Consider the following 17418-nt stretch of genomic DNA (forward strand, 5'->3'; position numbering starts at 1 on the left):
CCAGTTTGTACTTTTTGGTATCCTTCACCTATTTCTACCTCCAACCCCCTTCCCTCTGCCAACCATTTGTTTGTTCTTTGTATCGACGACTCCATTTCTGGTTTTTTGTTTTGTTTTTTAGATTCCACATATAAGTGAAATCCTCTGGTATTTTTCTTTCTCTGCCTGACTCTTTTCATTCAGCGTAATACTCTCTAGGTCTACCCATGTTATTACAAATGACAAGATTTCATTCTTCTTTGTTGCTGAGTAATATTTCTGTGTGTGTGTGTGTAAACCACATCTTCTTTATCCATTCATCTATTGATGGGCACTTAGGTTGGTTCCATATCTTGGCTATAATAAATAATGCAGGAATGAAGATAGGGGTATATATTAATACATGTTTTTGAGTTAGTATTTTGTTTTCTTTGGATAAATACCCAGTGGTGGGATTGCTGGATTGTATGTAGTTCTATTTTTGATTTTTTTTTTTTTTTGAGGAAAGACGGTATTTCCTTGAAAAACAACTTGTATCCCGACTTGCTGATTTCTTTTCCTATGACAAAAGTCTATATTTCAACAGATACGAAAACAGAGATTGTTCAAGCTATTAATAAAACTTATCCCCCAACTGTCCTTCCCAGCAAGTCTGCCCGTACACTCAGTGATCCTGGAAGCTCTGTGAGCATAATGTGTTTGAGAAGCATAAATTCCCTCTAGATATAGCAAGATCCCAGCCAAATCCCTGGGGGGGGCCGCGAAACTGTGAATTCCCAGAACCAGCTTTATTTAGATTGATTCTTCCTGCTTCTCTCAAGGTTTCAGCACTTGGCACCTCAGCACAGCATCTGTACATATAAAAAGTCTAGAGCAACTAGCCAGGCTGCAATAAAGATAGAGTCAGGCCAGTGTGGACTTTACAGCAGAAACTCAACAGACCTCCCCTTTCAAGGGCACAGGGGCACATACACGGCAGAAAATACCAGAAGGGCGGGGCCATCGGCTGGTTCTCCAAGGGAAAAATGAAAAGCAAATAGAATCTGTCTTCCAAGCCCACAATCTCCAATTTTCTTCTTTTCTCTATACCTTCCCCTTTTGATTTCTTGTTGTTCTTTTTTCCTCCCATCTCCAGTGAAACCTGCTCTCAGCTTTTTCTTTTTCTCTGAGATTTTTTTCAGAATGAGAAAAGACTCTTTTTTCATTCATTCATTCATTAATATGAATTTGAAATAAGCTCCCACTGAATCAAATGAGAAATATTCCTTTGTTGCAAGTGAGGCTGAAACCATTGGTCAGTTTCAAAATCTTTAAATCCCAAGAGCATGTGATGAATGAAACAAACCCACCAAAAGTTCCTGCTCAGGGCAGAACCATGCCGACGGGAGGAGCACATGATCTATAGCTTGGAAGCAAACAGGAGGTGGTGAACTGGCACCGCTGGCCCATAAAAGGATCTCTGTCCTAACTGGAAATCAGCCATGGCCAAGGCTGACGGGGAACTGAAAGGCTGCCACCTTGGTGTGACCTGGGTTAAGGAATGGAAGGAGCAGGACAGAGTTGGGAGAGAAGCGGGGTAAAGACAGAGGATGATCAGGAATCCTCATTTCAAAACAGCTGGTGATGTCCATTGGACAGCATCTTTTAAGGCACCTGTGAATGCTCTTTCTGGAATACTTCCATCCTCATGGGCCCCTTCGCCTGAGCAGGCCGTGCAGGAACCCTCACTTCTGAGAGGTTTCCAGAGGACCGGCCACTGCTGAATAGTCTTACTGTGTATTAAAACCACGGCTTGCCTTGTGTTTGAAACCATATGACTCTGCCCCACTGGCCCCACCTGACCTGAATGGTTGGGGGCCTCAATGAAAGGCAGCGCCTCTACAGAGGGGTCGCCTGCTGCCCAGGAAGTGGCTGGGATGCGAACAGGGATGCTCATTGTACGGTGACTTCAGGACCCACACAGCGAGACTCTCTGAGAAGAAACCTCTGAAGGAGACAGAGAGGAATTGCCATCGACAGCGCGGCCCAGAATCTGGCTGGAGACACAAGGGGAAGACGCTGAAAGTAGAGCCCACTGGGCTCATGAGCAAGAAGAAGCCCTGAAGCAGAGGTAAGACTCTTAGGTAAGGACAGAGAACCAGAGATGAAGATGCTGTTGCTTCTCTGAGTCGCTAGGACGGCCCCACTGCTGTCTGACTGTTCTTCCCCAAGCGGGGAGGACATCTGGCTGCCTGCTCTGTGCATCCAAGGAGCCACCAGCCACGGGGACCTTTGGTATTTGAGCTGTATTGTGTTCAATAAAATGCATGATTCAAAGTCACCTGACCTACTCATTTTTGTTTCTATAATGCAGCTGCCAAAGATGGAAAGCTACCTATGTGGCTCATACTGTATTTCTTTCAGATGGTGTTCAACAACTCCATGAGGCCATTTCATCCAGGAGATCTTTTTTTCTGCCCTATTGCTTCTTCGTCTTTATTTTTTTCTAACTTTTTGGCCACACCACTTGGCATGTGGGATCTTACTTCCCCAACCAGGGATTGAACCTGTGCCCACCCCCACCATGGAAGCTCAAATTCTTAACCACGGGACCACCAGGGAAGTCCCTGTCCTATTACTTGAGAATCCTAACAAGCCCACCATCACTGCAGTCAATTAGAACAATCTTAAAATGTCCAAAAACGAATAGCCAACAAACTCATAATCAGCAAAGAAGGATCCTTGAAACAGAAATGACCCAGATGTTCGCATAGCGGGAGGAACCATTAAACAAGGCAGCCACTTAAGTTTCTAGTTCCCTCACCTCCTCACGACCAAGCCCTACTCTCAGGCCTGCCTCAGGTCTTGTAAGAGTTGGCTGGCCCAGTGGAGGCCTCTAACAGGGATCCTCCGGACACGCAACGCAGAAGCAATTCTAAAGGCTCCTTCCTTGAAATGTTTTGAAAGGCATGGAGCTGTCCATTTGTTTCCCCTTGTCTTGCTGACCTGTTACTGCTGGTCCTTACCAGCGATGTAACACTCTAGTTCCAATAGATAACTCATGTTGGGGACACAGCATTTCTGTTCAATAAATTGATTAGAATCATTAGTTAGACTCATGGGCTCCAGAGTGAAAGAGACTCACAGGCCATCTGTCCGACACTTGATAAATGAGTTTCCTTGACACCATTTCTCCAGCCTCAGCTTCCAAACATCCCTTGGGTTTGTTCACTATTCTAATCCCAGATCCATGGAAACGGCCTACATCGTATTTGGTCCAAGCAACACATAAGAGAGAAGTGGGGCTTTTACTTCCCTTATTCTGAGTACTACAACTCCACATGGACAGCTAAGTAGTCATGACTCCTCCAGCTCAGTTTCTTTTTAAAATTTTATTATTTTTGGCCGCATCATGTCTTAGTTGGGTCTTAGTTGTGGCTCACAGGCTTAGTGGCCCCAAGGCATGTGGGATCTTAGTTCTCCAACCAGGAATTGAACTGGATCTGCATTGGGAGGTGGATTCTTAACTACTGGCTCACAAAGGAAGTTCCTTCACTTCACTTTCTTGAGCCCTGATTTCTTTTTTGACCGTGAACTCTACCAAAAGAGGTCATTTAATTGTTTTCTTAATTAAAAAAAAATTATTCAAATATAGTTGATTTACAGTGTTGTGCTAGTTTCAAGTATAGAGCAAAGTGATATACATATCTATAGGGTTGCAAAGAACCAGACACAGCTGAAGCAACTGACCGGGCATGCGCATATATATACGCAACCCTATGGACTGTAGCCCAGCAGGCTCCTCTGTCCATGGGATTCTCCAGGCAAGAATACTGGAGTGGATTGCCCAGCCCTCCTCCAGGGGATCTTCCCGACCCAGGAACTGAGCTTGTGTCTCCTGTACTACAGGCAGATTCTTTACTGCTAAGCCACCAGGAGGAGAAGGCAATGGCATCCCAATCCAGCACTCTTACCTGGAAAATCCTATGGACAGAGGAGCCTCGTAGGCTGCAGTCCATGGGGTCGCTAAGAGTCGGACACGACTAAGCGACTTCACTTTCACTTTTCCCTTTCATGCACTGGAGAAGGAAATGGCAACCCACTCCAATGTTCTTGCCTGGAGAATCCCAGGGATGGGGAGCCTGGTGAGCTGCCATCTCTGGGGTCACATGGAGTTGGACACGACTGAAGCGACTTAGCAGCAAGCCACCGGGAAAGCTTTTTCAGATCATTTTCCAATATAAGTTATTACAGGACATTGCCTGTGCTATACACTAGGCCCTTGTCTTGATTTCTTTTACCACTACATTACTCATTCCTGCTCTGGGAAAACCATCGATTTAAAAAGCATTCTAAGCCTAACAAGCTTTATGTACTAACATCAAAAATAAGCATCCACAGTGGTTCACAGCCTTGACTATTCCTGGGAATTTCCTGGAGGCTGAACAAATACTGAAGCTCACATCCACCCAGGAAGTCAGGAAATGTATTTTTACAAGCTCCAGGAGGCTTTAACATGTATCTAGGGCTGAACCACTAATCTCAAGAAGCCATGACCCTAATCCTTATGTTGATTCAAGTTAGTTTTCCTTTGAACTAGGAATCTGAATTTTTATTTCCAATTGAACTAGCAGAACTGGAATTAGTTCACTGTAAACAATTGGAGATTATTTAAGGCATTTGGAACTTGGACCAAGGAAAGGTGAAGTTGATTTAGGAACAACCGAACAACTAATTTGGGAAATCACCTTAAAAGAACATCAGGGTTAGGCGACCTGGTACAATTAGTGCATTTGCCTGCTAGCTGGGTAATTTGAACACATTGTGCAACCACGCTAAAGCTTCTTTGTCTATAAAATAAAGACATTGGTTTAGGAATCTTAGTGGTAAGGAATCCGCCTGCCAAAGCAGCAGATGCAGGGGACGTGGGTTTGATCCTTGGGTAGGGAAGATCCCTTGGAGAAGGAAATGGCAACCCACTGCCTGGGAAATCCCATGGACAGAGGAGCCTGGGGGGCTATAGTCCATATGTGGGTTGCAGAAGAGTCAGACACTAGTTACTGAACAACACAAGATGAAGATGAATTACACCATCCACTCTGTGAGGAGAGCTGCTATAAAGATATTTTGATGAACTTTTGAAACTGTGAATATGTGCTAAGTCACTTCAGTCGAGTCTTAACATCCCTATGGACTGTAGCCCACCAGGATCCTCTGTCCACAGGAGTCTCCAGGCAGGAATACTGGAGTGGCTTGCCAAGCCCTCCTCCAGGGGATCTTCCTGACCCAGGGATTGAACTCACATGAAGAACGATCTTTACGAAGGTGTTCATTTTTAAAAACTTATTTTTTAGTGATTTATTCAGTATTGGCCATGAGATGTTTATTCATAACAAAAGTTAAGAGATATACATACCAGGAATCCTATTGAGTGTGACCCAGAAATGTTCGTCAGGACTGTACGTGTCCTTGGACCAGGACATTAAGTCAAGCGCCAGCGGGTCGTGAAGGACGAAGTTTGCGAATTCCCTTGTGAGGGCCACATAGGCAGTGCCAAAGTAAACGGTCATGTTGTGAGGAGGCAGTGTTTTCAATTTTGTGGTTTTAATCACGTAGGAATTTTTTTGCTTTAACAGCTCGTGGTGGACATACTTAGTCCGCCCAATTGCGTGAGCTGGGGGCAGCACCCCGGGGGTGATATTTTTCCCTTTAAATCCCTTCAGATGCCAAATGATCTCCCTGTTGGTTTTGAGGGGGAAATCTTGCCCACAGGTGTTGAGGATGTATTTCCATGGAACCTCTGAGGCCACAAGATCTTTGATGCAGTTCAGGTCAGCCTGGAGCCTGGAAATCCCACCATAGACCACGGACTCCATCTTGGAAGCCAGAAAAGCATTTGGGAAACAGCTCAGTAACTGCTTCACCGAGCCTTTAAATGTATCTGTTGCCTTTTTGTCCACGTGAACACAGTAGACATTTTGGGGCATGTAAATAGCCCTGAAGAGTCTCTCAAACGTGCCGAAGTCTTTGTGGATGGTCATCACATAAGCCAAGGGGAAGCCAGCCTCTTCTTCAGAGAGTGCCTCTGTTATGTAATGACTCTGAGCCACGTACTCATGACAGGTGGTTTCACTGAAGGTACTCTTCAATGCATTCTTTTTAGGGCAAAAACTCTTCCCCTTAAAAATCTGGTGACAGACTTCTGATAATAGTGAAGCATTGGATATGGAAGCTTCCAGGAAATTTTTATTCTCCCCTAACTCGTTGTTGCAAACAAACACAAAAATCAGGGCTGAGACCAGAGACACGCAGAAGAGACAACGCTTCCAAAAGCCCATCATTCAAACCCAGGAAATGAGTAGACTGTCTCTTGGGACATCTGGTCAGAGGGTAGGGTAGACAGACTTAACTTACATTTTCTCCGAAATCCATAACCATCCTCCAGGTGGATGCAGCTCTGACCGGCCGCTCCGTGACCTTCCAGCTGATGCTGCTTGTCCTTTTTCCGTCTTCCTTTCCTCTTCATTCCCCACGGTGCTGCTTTTCCACCTTTCTCCAACACGTTTCTGAAGAAACTCTTAGGGATTTGCTTTGCTCTGTTTCCTCCCCCGTCTCATCTTGCAACCTGTTTATACACACACAAAAAAACAAGTTGCCCCAGGGAGGTTCTGACTCCAGTGTGTCCACCCTTCCCTACAGGAAAATCAGTGAGGGGTGAAGGGGCCGTTCTGCAAGTCACGGCTCTCAGACTTTAACCCCGGCCTCCTCTCTCAGCCAGAAGGTTGGCAACTGTGTCAGCTCCCCGACTTCCTGTTAATCATTGCATTCAACTGACTGAGTTTGTTTGCTTAAACAGGACTGCCAAGTTACAAGCATCGGTCCCGAGCATGTGAACACTGCCTGGAGAGGTATTCTGTCAATAAATATTTAGTACTTAAAAATTAATCACCTCACCTTGTCTTTTTCCACACACGCCCCCCTCTCCATATTGGCTGGCTATGCCATAAAGCATGGCATATGACTGGCTATCGAGCCATTCTTTCCAGCACTTAATTTTCTCTGCTATGAGGTAAGGTCTTTAAAAAGGCACATTAGCAAGCGAACCTCACCACCTGACTTACTATACTAAGATGAATACAAGCTAATTTTAAAAAAACCCCAGAAAACAGGGACTTCCCAGTGATCCAGTGGTTAAGAATCTGTCACGCAATGCGGGGGACATAGGTTCTATGCCTGGTCTCAAGTGTTGCGCCTAAGACCCGATGCAGGCGAATGAATAAATATTTTTTTAATTACATTTACATGAGAAAAAGTACCCCTAAAAGCCTAGCAGCCCAATATAACCCCCAAACTGCATAGGGCCTAAAGCTGAAGTTCGGAGAAGGCAATGGCACCCCACTCCAGTACTCTTGCCTGAAAAATCCCATGGGCGGAGGAGCCTGGTAGGCTGCAGTCCATGGGGTCACAAAGAGTCGGACACGACTGAGTAACTTCACTTTCACTTTTCACTTTCATGCATTGGAGAAGGAAATGGCAACACACTCCAGTGTTCTTGCCTGAAGAATCCCAGGAATGGGGGAGCCTTGTTGGCTGCCATCTATGGGGTCGCACAGAGTCGGACACGACTGCAGCGACTTGACAGCAGCAGCAAGCTGAAGTTAGTGAATATCAAGTTTATCTCATCTAAGCCCAGGTTCCCGCGTGGCTCAGTGGTAAAGAATTTGCCTGCCAGTGCAGGAGACACAGGAGACATGGATTTGATCTCTTGGTTGGGAAGACCCTCTGAAGGAGGAAATGGTAACCTGCTCCATATTCTTGCCTGGAGAATCCCATGGAGAAAGGAGCCTGTTGGGCTACAGCCCATGGGGTCACAAAAGAGTCAGACACGACTTAGTGACTAAACAACCACAGAACTGAAGGAGAGAAGTTCTTAAATTCCATATATGAATAAACCTTTCCAAAGGAGTTCCCTTATCTGTAAAACATGAGAATCATTTTATCACCTTCATAAGTCAGTCGTGGGAATACAATGAGAAAAACGTATCAAGGGTTCACTGCCCGCCCCCCCTCCCCATCCATGAGTGGGGCTGAGACTGGAGACAGCTGGACCCCAGGCTGGGCAGCGGGAGCTTGTCTCTAGTTGGTGCTTCATGGCAGAGATAAAGGCAGGAGCAGAGAGGAGCTGCAGTCTGCTTGAGTGAGAAGATGATGACCACAGTCTTCATCCTGGAGGTCAAGGAGATCTCCCTGACTGCACATGTGCAGAAAGGCTCCTCAGGGGTCAAAAATGGAGGCACCTATGTCTAATTATGCTTTCGAAATGAGTCGAATAGTTTGTATAACTTTTTCTCCTCGTACATGCGGATGATGACATGAACTCTCCCTTCGCTTGTTTTGGCTGTCTCCTCATTCTTGGCACAGTTCCATTTCTGCGGAGATTTCATGCATAAAAGCATCCCTAATTATTTGCCTGTTCTACCCTGAATTTACAACTCCCCGAGTTTGCTATGATTGCTGTTGTTCTTTTAATATTGTTTATTTATTTGGCTGCCAGGTCTTCATTGCATCATGTGGGATCTTCCGTTGAAGCTCTTGGGCTTACATAACTGCTCCGTGGCAAGTGGGATCTTAGATCCCTGGCCAGGGATTGAACCTGTGTCCCCTGCATTGCAAGATGGATTCTTAGCCCCTGGACCACCAGTCCTTTGAAGTCCCTAAAACTCCCTGAGTTTAAAGTTACAAGGTGAAGAACGTTTGCAAGTTGGCACTTGGCTGCAGTGGAATCTTCACCCCAAATCCTTAAAATCAGAAGGATTTTGACAATGCTAGACATTATTAGTGGCGATCTTTTTTTTTCTTTGCACTACCCCAGTGCTCTCTGATGTTTACTCTCCTAGTGGTCACTTGGGAGATGCTGGTTTTCCTGAGGCCCTTTTGCACGACACCACTCACCATTCTTCCAAATTTGGGGCAGGATGCTCTTGCCATTTGTACAAGATTGTAGAAGGGATGGTAAAAAGTGATGAAAAAGAACGGCAATCCTTTTCCTCAGTTTGAACATTAGGTCAAAAACTATTTTTTAAATTAATTAATTTGTGGCTGTACTGGGTCTTCGCTGCTGTGCACAGGCTTTCTCTAGTTGTGGTGAGCACGGGCTACATTTCGTTGCGGGGCGCGGGCTTCTCGTCCCCTGATTTCTCTTGTTGCAGAGCACAGACTTAGGTGGGTGGGCTTCAGTAGTTGCACGGCTTGGGTCAATAGTTGTGGTGCATGGGTTTAGTCGCCTCGGCACATGGAATCTCCCCAGACCGGGGATTGAACCCATATCCCCCACATGGGCAGGCAGACTCTCAACCACTGGACCACCAGGCAAGTCCCAGGTCAAAACTGATACCCCAAATTCTAAGTTGGAGGCACCGACTGAGTAGGTTAGAGTTCTGGAGAAGTTGTCCGCCAGGGCAGACTTGTGGCTTGGCTACTCAATAAACGGTTGGGTGTATGACAAAGTCCTAGAACTCAACCCATACTTGCTTATTTCTACATAATGTTCAGTCTTACAAATTCCCACTCCAGCCACAAACTCATTTTCATCCTAGGAGAACAGCACTGAGAGTTTAATCTCCACAGCTGACTGTAGAAGGGGAGCAGAGAGAAGGGCCCTGTTTGTACAGCTGCGGTTATTCCACACACCAGTACCCAAAGCACTTTTCACGTATTCATTTCATTTTGACAGCACCTCTGTGCCCAAGTGAGAAACCAGGGATACCAAGGGGAAACTTTGTCCGAGTCCCCAGAGATCACAGAGAAAGAGCAGCTTGGGTTAAACTGGTTTTATGTGCACATCACATCTTGTCTTTTTTTCCAGCTCTGTCTTCGGCCAGTCTCTCTTTTCTGTCTGTCTTCTTTCTCTTTTCTCTCCTTCCTCTTTCTCTGTTTGTCTATACATTTACTATACTAAACTCTGTACTCTGCTTTACCTTCATCTCTGTGGGGTTTGGTTTTTTTGTTAGCCACAGGAAATAGTCTGAAGCACCAGGACTTAAAATAGCCCCATGTGTGGTTGAGAAAGAGTGTTAAGAAACAACCCGGATCGTATGAAGAAAGGTCTCCAGTTGAGTCAAAGCCACTCTTGACAGCCCAGTGCGTCTAAGAAAGTCATTTGATCTCACACCTCCCTGTTTCCTCTGGAGTAAATTTGAGAAAACAACCCCTGCTCTCACTCAGGGACCTCCAAGGTTGGCTTCCTCCCAAGCAGATCACCCATGCCTCTGAGTCTGGGTTTTTTCTGACATCAACGTCTGGGTGCAGCTGGAAGATTCCAGAAGTAACATACAGAAAGCATCCAGCCAGAGAGTGGCCAGAGATGTCGGAGCGAATTTCAGACTTCCAGAGAAAGCCATTGGGAAGAAAAGAGTGAGGGGAGGAGGTGGGGAAGGTTGAAGTTTTTTGACATAAAATCCCTGGAAATAGAATAGCAGGAAAATGAAAGAAAAAGCCGGTTCTTTTCTTTTTCTCTTTGGCCATGCCAGGCAGCAGGCAGGATCTTCCCTGGCCAGGGATGGAACCCACATCCCCTGCAATGGAAGCTCGGAGTCTTAACCAGTGGGCCGCCAGGGAAGCCCAAAACTGGTTCTTGTCAAAACAGCCCATTAAATATCACTGGTATAATGCAAAGCTGAGGCCAAGAGCTGACAGATGAAGAGCAGCTCAGGGTTGCCTGCTAAGTTGCTCAGTCGTATCCCACTCTTTGCAGCCCTATGAGCCTGCTGTAGCCCACCAGGCTCCACTATCCATGGGATTTCCGAGCAAGAATACTGGGGTGGGTTGCCATTTCATTCTCCAGGGGATCTTCCCTACCCAGGGATTGAACCCACGTCTCTTACATATCCTGCATTGGCAGACCAGTTCTTTACCACAAGCGCCACCTAGGAAGTATCTTGTAATAACCTACGATGGAAAATAATCTGAAAAAGAATATATCTAAGTGAATCCCTTTGCCATATACTAGAAACTAAAAGAACATGTAAATCAAATATACTTCAGTTTTAAAAAAAAGAGGTGATGTTTCCAGAAAACCTCTTCCCTCAGTAGTTTTCTAGCAAATTGACCCCTTTCTATCTCTCTCCATTCCCAGGAGGATAAAGTTGCCTGGGAACATCCTAGTGCGAATCCTCTCCTTCTCTTATGATGGAGGCCCTTATTGGAGTTTACGCTGCTATTTAAACGCAGAATAACAGAAGCTGGAATGTGGAAGCATAACGTTCTGTTTGCCTCAGTCCCAGTCCCAAAGGCCTGTCCTTCAGAGTGGCAAAGATTGAGACTTAAAATAAGCTGGAGTCTTGGAGTCTCAAGTTACTGTTATCCAACACCGGCTTACCCTCCCCTACATAGTCCTGGAAGCTTTGAATCGAATGCTTCCAACTCCGGAAATGTTGTGAGATGTTGCTGTGGGGGAGATAACTGTCCTTGATATAACTGCATCTCCCACTAGGACACTCAAAATAGGGCCCATGCCAATGCAGGAGACTCGGGTTCCATCCCTGGGTCAGGAAGATCCCCTGAAGAAGGAAATGGCAACCCGCTCCAGTATTCTTGCCTGGGAAATCCCTCGGACAGGGAAGCCTGGCAGGCTACAGTCCATGGGGTTACAAAGAGTCAGACATGATTGAGCAACTAAACCACAACTTTCCTGAGACTACCGTCCAATTTACCCATGCAGAAGTTTGCTTTTCCTAGAGAAAGAACTTTCGAATTTTCTTCACAGATTCTTTTTTTTTTTAATATTTATTTTAAATTTTATTTTATGTATTTGGTTTCATTAGGTCTTAGCTGCAGCATGTGGGATCTAGTTCTCAGATCAGGGTTGGCACCCAGACCCCTAAATCTCCAGGAAGTGAGGAGTCTTAGCCACTAGAGCACCAGGGAGTCCTCTTTCCAGATTCTTTGTGCTTAAAGTTCACCCTCAAATTTAGTCCCAGGTGGGAAAGCCTATAGCCCCAGATCTGGAGTGACCTTTAAAAGAGTTGGGTCTGAATTCATTCCAGAGGTAGAAATGCTGACACCTGACAAAGCTGTATGTGAAAAGGTGTGACTTAGTTTTGACACTTCCCAGCATTAATTGCAATAGCATTTTCCATAGTGAAAAAACTGGAAACACACGCTCAACAACTGAGGAATTGTTAAGCAAATTCTAGTACATCCATACTATGAAAAAGAATGCAATTACCTAATATATATGCACGGCAATTATTTCTCAACTTGTGCAATGTATAACTTTTGCTTTTTAAAATTTTCTTAGTTTTTACATACCGACTTTTCTTTATTTCTCATATTTCCTACAGTAGGATTGTATTTTATAATAAGAAAAATTTTAAATTATTATTTTATTCATTTGGCTGCATTGGGTCTTAGTCAGAGCGTACTGGCTCAGTGGTTGCGGGACGTGCACTTAGTCACCCCTTGGCACGTGGGATCTGAGTTCCCCAATCAGGAATCGAACCTGCATTCCCTGCTTTGGAAAGAAGATTCCCAGCCACTGGACCACCAAGGAAGTCCCAAGAAAAAAATTATTTTAGTATTCTGCTCATCAATAACTAGTACAGGGTTTTCAGATTCTACACAAAGGGTGAGTTCTTGACTCATGCAAGCCTAGAGCACAGAGCTGACAGAGGACAGCAGGTTTCCATTCACCAAAGTGAGACTGCCATGCGGCCAGGCCTAAGTGTAGTCTACAGTTCACTTGTCTGACAGTCTGGAATTCTGGAAAGTTCTGGTCAATTAAAAAAAATTGATTTGGAAAGGCTGAATTATTTCACATTGTTCTTCTAGAAATTTTGTTGACATTTTTCAGACCTCAAACTTTTTAAACTTGAGTGATTCAAATTCACATAAAATGAAACCATTATGAATAACCCACATCGCAAATAACTGGAAGAATCCGCCTGCAGTGAAGGAGACCCTGGTTCGATTCCTGGATAGGGAAGATCTGCTGGAGAGGGATAGGCTACCCACTCCAGTATTCTTGGGCTTCTCTTGTGGCTCAGCTGGTAAAGAATCTGCCTGCAATGTGGGAGACCTGGTTTTGATCCCTGGGTTGGGAAGATCCCCTGGAGTAGGGAAAGGCTACCCACTCCAGTGTTCTGGCCTGGAGAACTCCGTGGAGTGTTCAGCCCACGGAGTTGCAAAGAGTTGGACATGATTGAGAGATTTTCACAAACAACATACTATAATTGATTAAAAAAAAAAAAAACAGTTTCACTTGTCATATCAAAAACATACGACCATGTCAAAATTTGATAGGCACTTTCTCTAAGCAAACAGTCTATTTATTGATATGTAAGACGATTAACTTCCTTATATGAATTCCTTGCAACAGACACACGAAAATTTATAGAGTGTCCATAAAGCTGGAAACATAGGTGAATATGCATGCGTGCATAGTCACTTTAGTAGCGTCCAACTCTTTGCAACCCTATGGACTGTAGCCCACCAGGCTCTTCTGTCCATGAGATTTTCCAGGCAAGAATACTGGAGTGGATTTCCAAACCCCCCTCCAGGGGATCTTCCCGACCCAGGGATCGAACCTGCCTCTCCTGCATTGCAGGCGAGAATTCTTTACCGCAGAGCCACCAGGGAGGCCCAAAGGTGAATATATGTAATACAATTAAGGACAGTTTCAAAGTGTAAAATACTTGCACACATACACACGTACATATACGCACAATGCTTCCAGACTTTATGTAGAATCAAGTCCCACATACCTGGAATCCTGTTCAGTGTCACCCAGAAATGCTCATCAGGAGAGTACGTGTCCCTCTATCACTGAAGTAAGTCAAGAGCCCTCTGGACTCAGAGAACAAAATTAACAAATTCTCTTGTAAGCGCTACGTAGGTGGAACCGAAGTAAATGGTGAGATTATGGGGAGGAGGCATTTTTCTTATCCAAATCCACAGCATGAAGGAAAACAAACTATATCTCTGCTTCAAGTGCCTGTATTTAGTCCTTCTGATAATGTGAGGAGGCAGCACCCTGGGGGTGATGTTTTTTCCTTTAATTCCTTTGAGATGCTGGATGATCTCCCTGTTGGTTTCCAGGGGGAAATCTTGCCCGCAGGTGTTGATGGTGTATTTCCACGGGACCTCTGAGTCTATGAGGTCTTGCAGGCAGTTCAGGTCAGCCCGGAGCCTGGAAATTCCTGTATAGACCACAGACTCCATCTTGGAAGCCAGGAAGGCATTTGGGAAGCAGCTCAGTAATTGCTCCACTGCATCTTTAAATTCAGCTGTTGCTTTCTCATCCACGTGAACACCGTAGACATTCTGAGGCATGTAGACAGCCCTGAAGAGCCTCTGGAATGTATCCAGGTCTTTGTGGATGACCATGACATATGCCAAAGGGAACTCAGCTTCTCCTTTGGACAGAGGTTACATTATGTAGTGATTCTGGGTCAGGTTTTGTTGGCAAGTCATGTCTTTCAGTGGCGTCATTGGTATATTTCCACCCAAGATTTTCTTTCCTGCTACAAGCACGTCACAGGCCTCTGCAAGCACCGAAGAGTTTGCGATTTTCCGCACTAGCAGGTGTTTTGGCAGGTCGAAATTGTTGATACACAGGAACAAAAGAGTTATAGAAATGGCCATAAACCCCACGACAAACTCAAACATCTTCAGCGTCATGCTTCCCACCACCTCTCCTGCGTTCGTCACTCTGTATCATTACAAACTCAGCCGCAGCTTCATCCTCTGACTGTTGGAGAATCAACTCCTGCTCTGATTTTGAGCAAGAAGAGAAATACTGCCTCTCACTTAAGGGTCAAGGGGTCAACCCCAAGCTTGAAGTTCTTCTCTTACAATGAAGGGACTGAGTGGACCCAAGAACATGAGGCACTGGGGGCAATGGAGCAAGAACTGTGTGAAGGTGTCACCTTGGTCCAGCTCAACCTCAAGTTAAGACCCTGCGCACCTGTCACGGCTGCCAACTCAGGGTATTCTCCTGGGAGGGCGGGGAGGAGGATGTGGAATGTGGGTCCTTCTTACAGCCCTTTTACCCCCTGCCAGAGGGAGACCTCATCACCATGACTGATGTCGTCTTTCTTCAGTTTGGGGCCCGTCTCACTTGTCATGAGGCGGGTCACCGCTGGCACTGACTGATACTAATCTTGACGGCACCCAGAATTTCTCAACAGCAGTGTATCCCTCTACCTGAAGATAAAAATCAAGAATTCATTGAAACGCAGGATTGGATGGAATCGTGCAGATCATTCAGACTAGCTCACTCAAGTCGCAAATGCAGCGCCTTGAAAATGAACTGTCATTGACTTTTTATCACACTTTTTTTTTTTTTTTCGCTGCACCAAGTGGCATGCGGAATCTTAGTTCCCTGGCCAAGGATCGAACCCGGGCCCCCTACGGTGGAAGCGTGTAGTCTTAACCACTGGACTGCTAGGGAAGTCCCTCTACGGCACTCTCGGCTCCACTTTCTCACTGATGGTCTGGGAGGTGAGCGTGGGCATTATACCCACAGGAGGAGACTGAAGCCCACTTGCCTGACTCTAGCAAGATTTTGACTCTACCTGGAATATTCTCTTCCCACATGTTTACTTGATGAGATCCTCCCATCCACCGTGCCCTTGTGTGGCACCCTTCCCTGCCTCCCATGTTTGTGTGCATTTTTAAAAATATCCTTTACTGCTATATCTTGATTTACTAATTTTAGACATTGTATATTTAGGACCTGGCGCCCCAGTCTGTCTGTTTGCCCCACTGCCCAGCCCATGGAAGGTGATTTCTGTCTACTGATCACAGTGTTTTTGTCACCTGGTTGATAATAGGCATGCATCATAAAATTAAGTCTGGTCCTTCTTCTTCCCTCTACACCAGGGGTGGGCAAAACTACAATGGGCATCGTGGCGGGGCGGGGGGCAATTCACCTGTCATTTTTTGGGGGCACATAGCATGTGGAATCTTAATTCCCCAACAAGGAATCGAACCCGTGCCACCCACATTGAAAAGGCAGAAGGGCAGAGCCGTCATTTTTGAAAGCACAGAGTCTTAACCACTGGACGGCCAGAGAAGTCCCTGCCATATGTTTTTGTACGGTTTGTGTGCATTTTAAAAAATATCCTTTAATGCTATATCTTGATTTACTAGTTTTAGACATTGTTTATTGACTTTCTTCCATGGTAGATGAGAACTTAGTTCTTCCACACCGTGCGTGCATGCTAAGTCACTTTAGTCATGTTCGACTCTTTGGGATCTTGTGGACTTAGCCCACCAAGCTCCTCTGTCCAAGGGATTCTCCAGGCAAGAATACTGGAGTGGGTTGCCATGTCCTTCTCCACTGTGTGCAGTTTTGAATGGCTGAAAGAAAATTTGAAGAAAGAAAAAATATTTCATGGCATGTGAAATTCAAATTTCAGTGTCCATGAATAAAAGGCCATTGGAATATAGCCATTTGTTTACAGATTGTAAACGCAGAGAATCCACTAAAATGCATTGTTCTGTTGGTCTTATCTACACACGGTCACTTGGAGAGTCTCACCTGAGACTCGAGTGAACTGGAAATTCAGAGAACACTTTGCCTGACTCCAGCGTGACTCTGACTTTGGCAAAATGTGGTGCTGCCACTCAGAGGCCGTGTGGCTCATAGCTCGGCCTGGTGGACTAGCTCTTGCTTGACAGGAGGGAGAATTCTTGCCATTACAGCGTTTTATTCCCCACTAGACTGAGTCGGACACGATTGAGCAACTTCACTTTCACTTTTCACTTTCATGCATTGGAGAAGGCAATGGCAACCCACTCCCGTGTTCTTGCCTGGGGAATCCCAGGGACGGGGGATCCTGGTGGTCTGCCGTCTATGGGGTCGCACACAGTCGGACACCACTGCAGCGACTTGGCAGCAGCAGCAGCAGACTGGGGGCAACTCAAAAGGAAGAACCTGTCTTTGAAGACATTAGAAGTGCTCAATGTGGCGTTTGAGCATTGCTGAAAAAAACCTGCCGGATCTCAAAATCCCAACCCCACCAGCCAGTCACAGTCTCCACAAGGACATTTATGAATGTCTCATGAGGAAGCAAATTGTTTTGCTGAGTTATTCAGGAAAAACAGCATAGCAATAACTTCCATACATCTCATTAAGCCACTGGGGGCCTGCCCTGGCAGTCCAGTGGTTAGCACTCAGTGCTTCCACTGCAGGGGGCTCAGGTTCAGTCCCTACTCAGGGAACTAAGATCCTACATGCTCATTGGTCCGGGGCCAAATAAAACGTCATTGGAAACGAGGACATCTAACAGAGGTTTTGAAAAAAATGGGACAAGAGACAAAGTAGATCAGGTGGAAGAAAAGCAAGCAAGGTCTGGAGCCCCAGGTACTCCTGGTAATTCTTTGGAATGTTCTGGCAGCAACTGCTAAGGAGCCAGGAGAGCATATTAAGGCAGCGATATGCATCACTTCTATTATTCA

The 17418-nt window shown here is 45.6% G+C and overlaps 1 protein-coding gene and 1 pseudogene across 6 annotated transcripts in view; both read right to left on the reverse strand.

The window, feature by feature from the left end:
* LOC101106554 (glucosaminyl (N-acetyl) transferase 2 (I blood group)) overlaps positions 1 to 13802 on the reverse strand; it is a 109587-nt gene extending 95785 nt beyond the window's left edge. For 3 of the 6 annotated variants that reach the window (XM_042236967.2, XM_042236966.2, XM_042236968.2), the window contains exon 1: positions 5375 to 6667. In XM_042236967.2, the coding sequence (XP_042092901.1) occupies positions 5375 to 6299 (925 nt within the window). In that variant the 5' untranslated portion in view covers positions 6300 to 6667. Of the gene's footprint in view, positions 6668 to 13718 lie in introns of those variants that run through there. The other 3 variants (XM_060403521.1, XM_060403514.1, XM_060403518.1) reach the window with 2 other exon arrangements.
* LOC101117628 (N-acetyllactosaminide beta-1,6-N-acetylglucosaminyl-transferase-like) lies at positions 8695 to 14634 on the reverse strand (annotated as a pseudogene).
* Between the last annotated feature and the right edge of the window lie 2784 nt (positions 14635 to 17418).

Source organism: Ovis aries, chromosome 20 (genome assembly GCF_016772045.2).
Source record: "Ovis aries strain OAR_USU_Benz2616 breed Rambouillet chromosome 20, ARS-UI_Ramb_v3.0, whole genome shotgun sequence".
Taxonomy (NCBI): domain Eukaryota; kingdom Metazoa; phylum Chordata; class Mammalia; order Artiodactyla; family Bovidae; genus Ovis; species Ovis aries.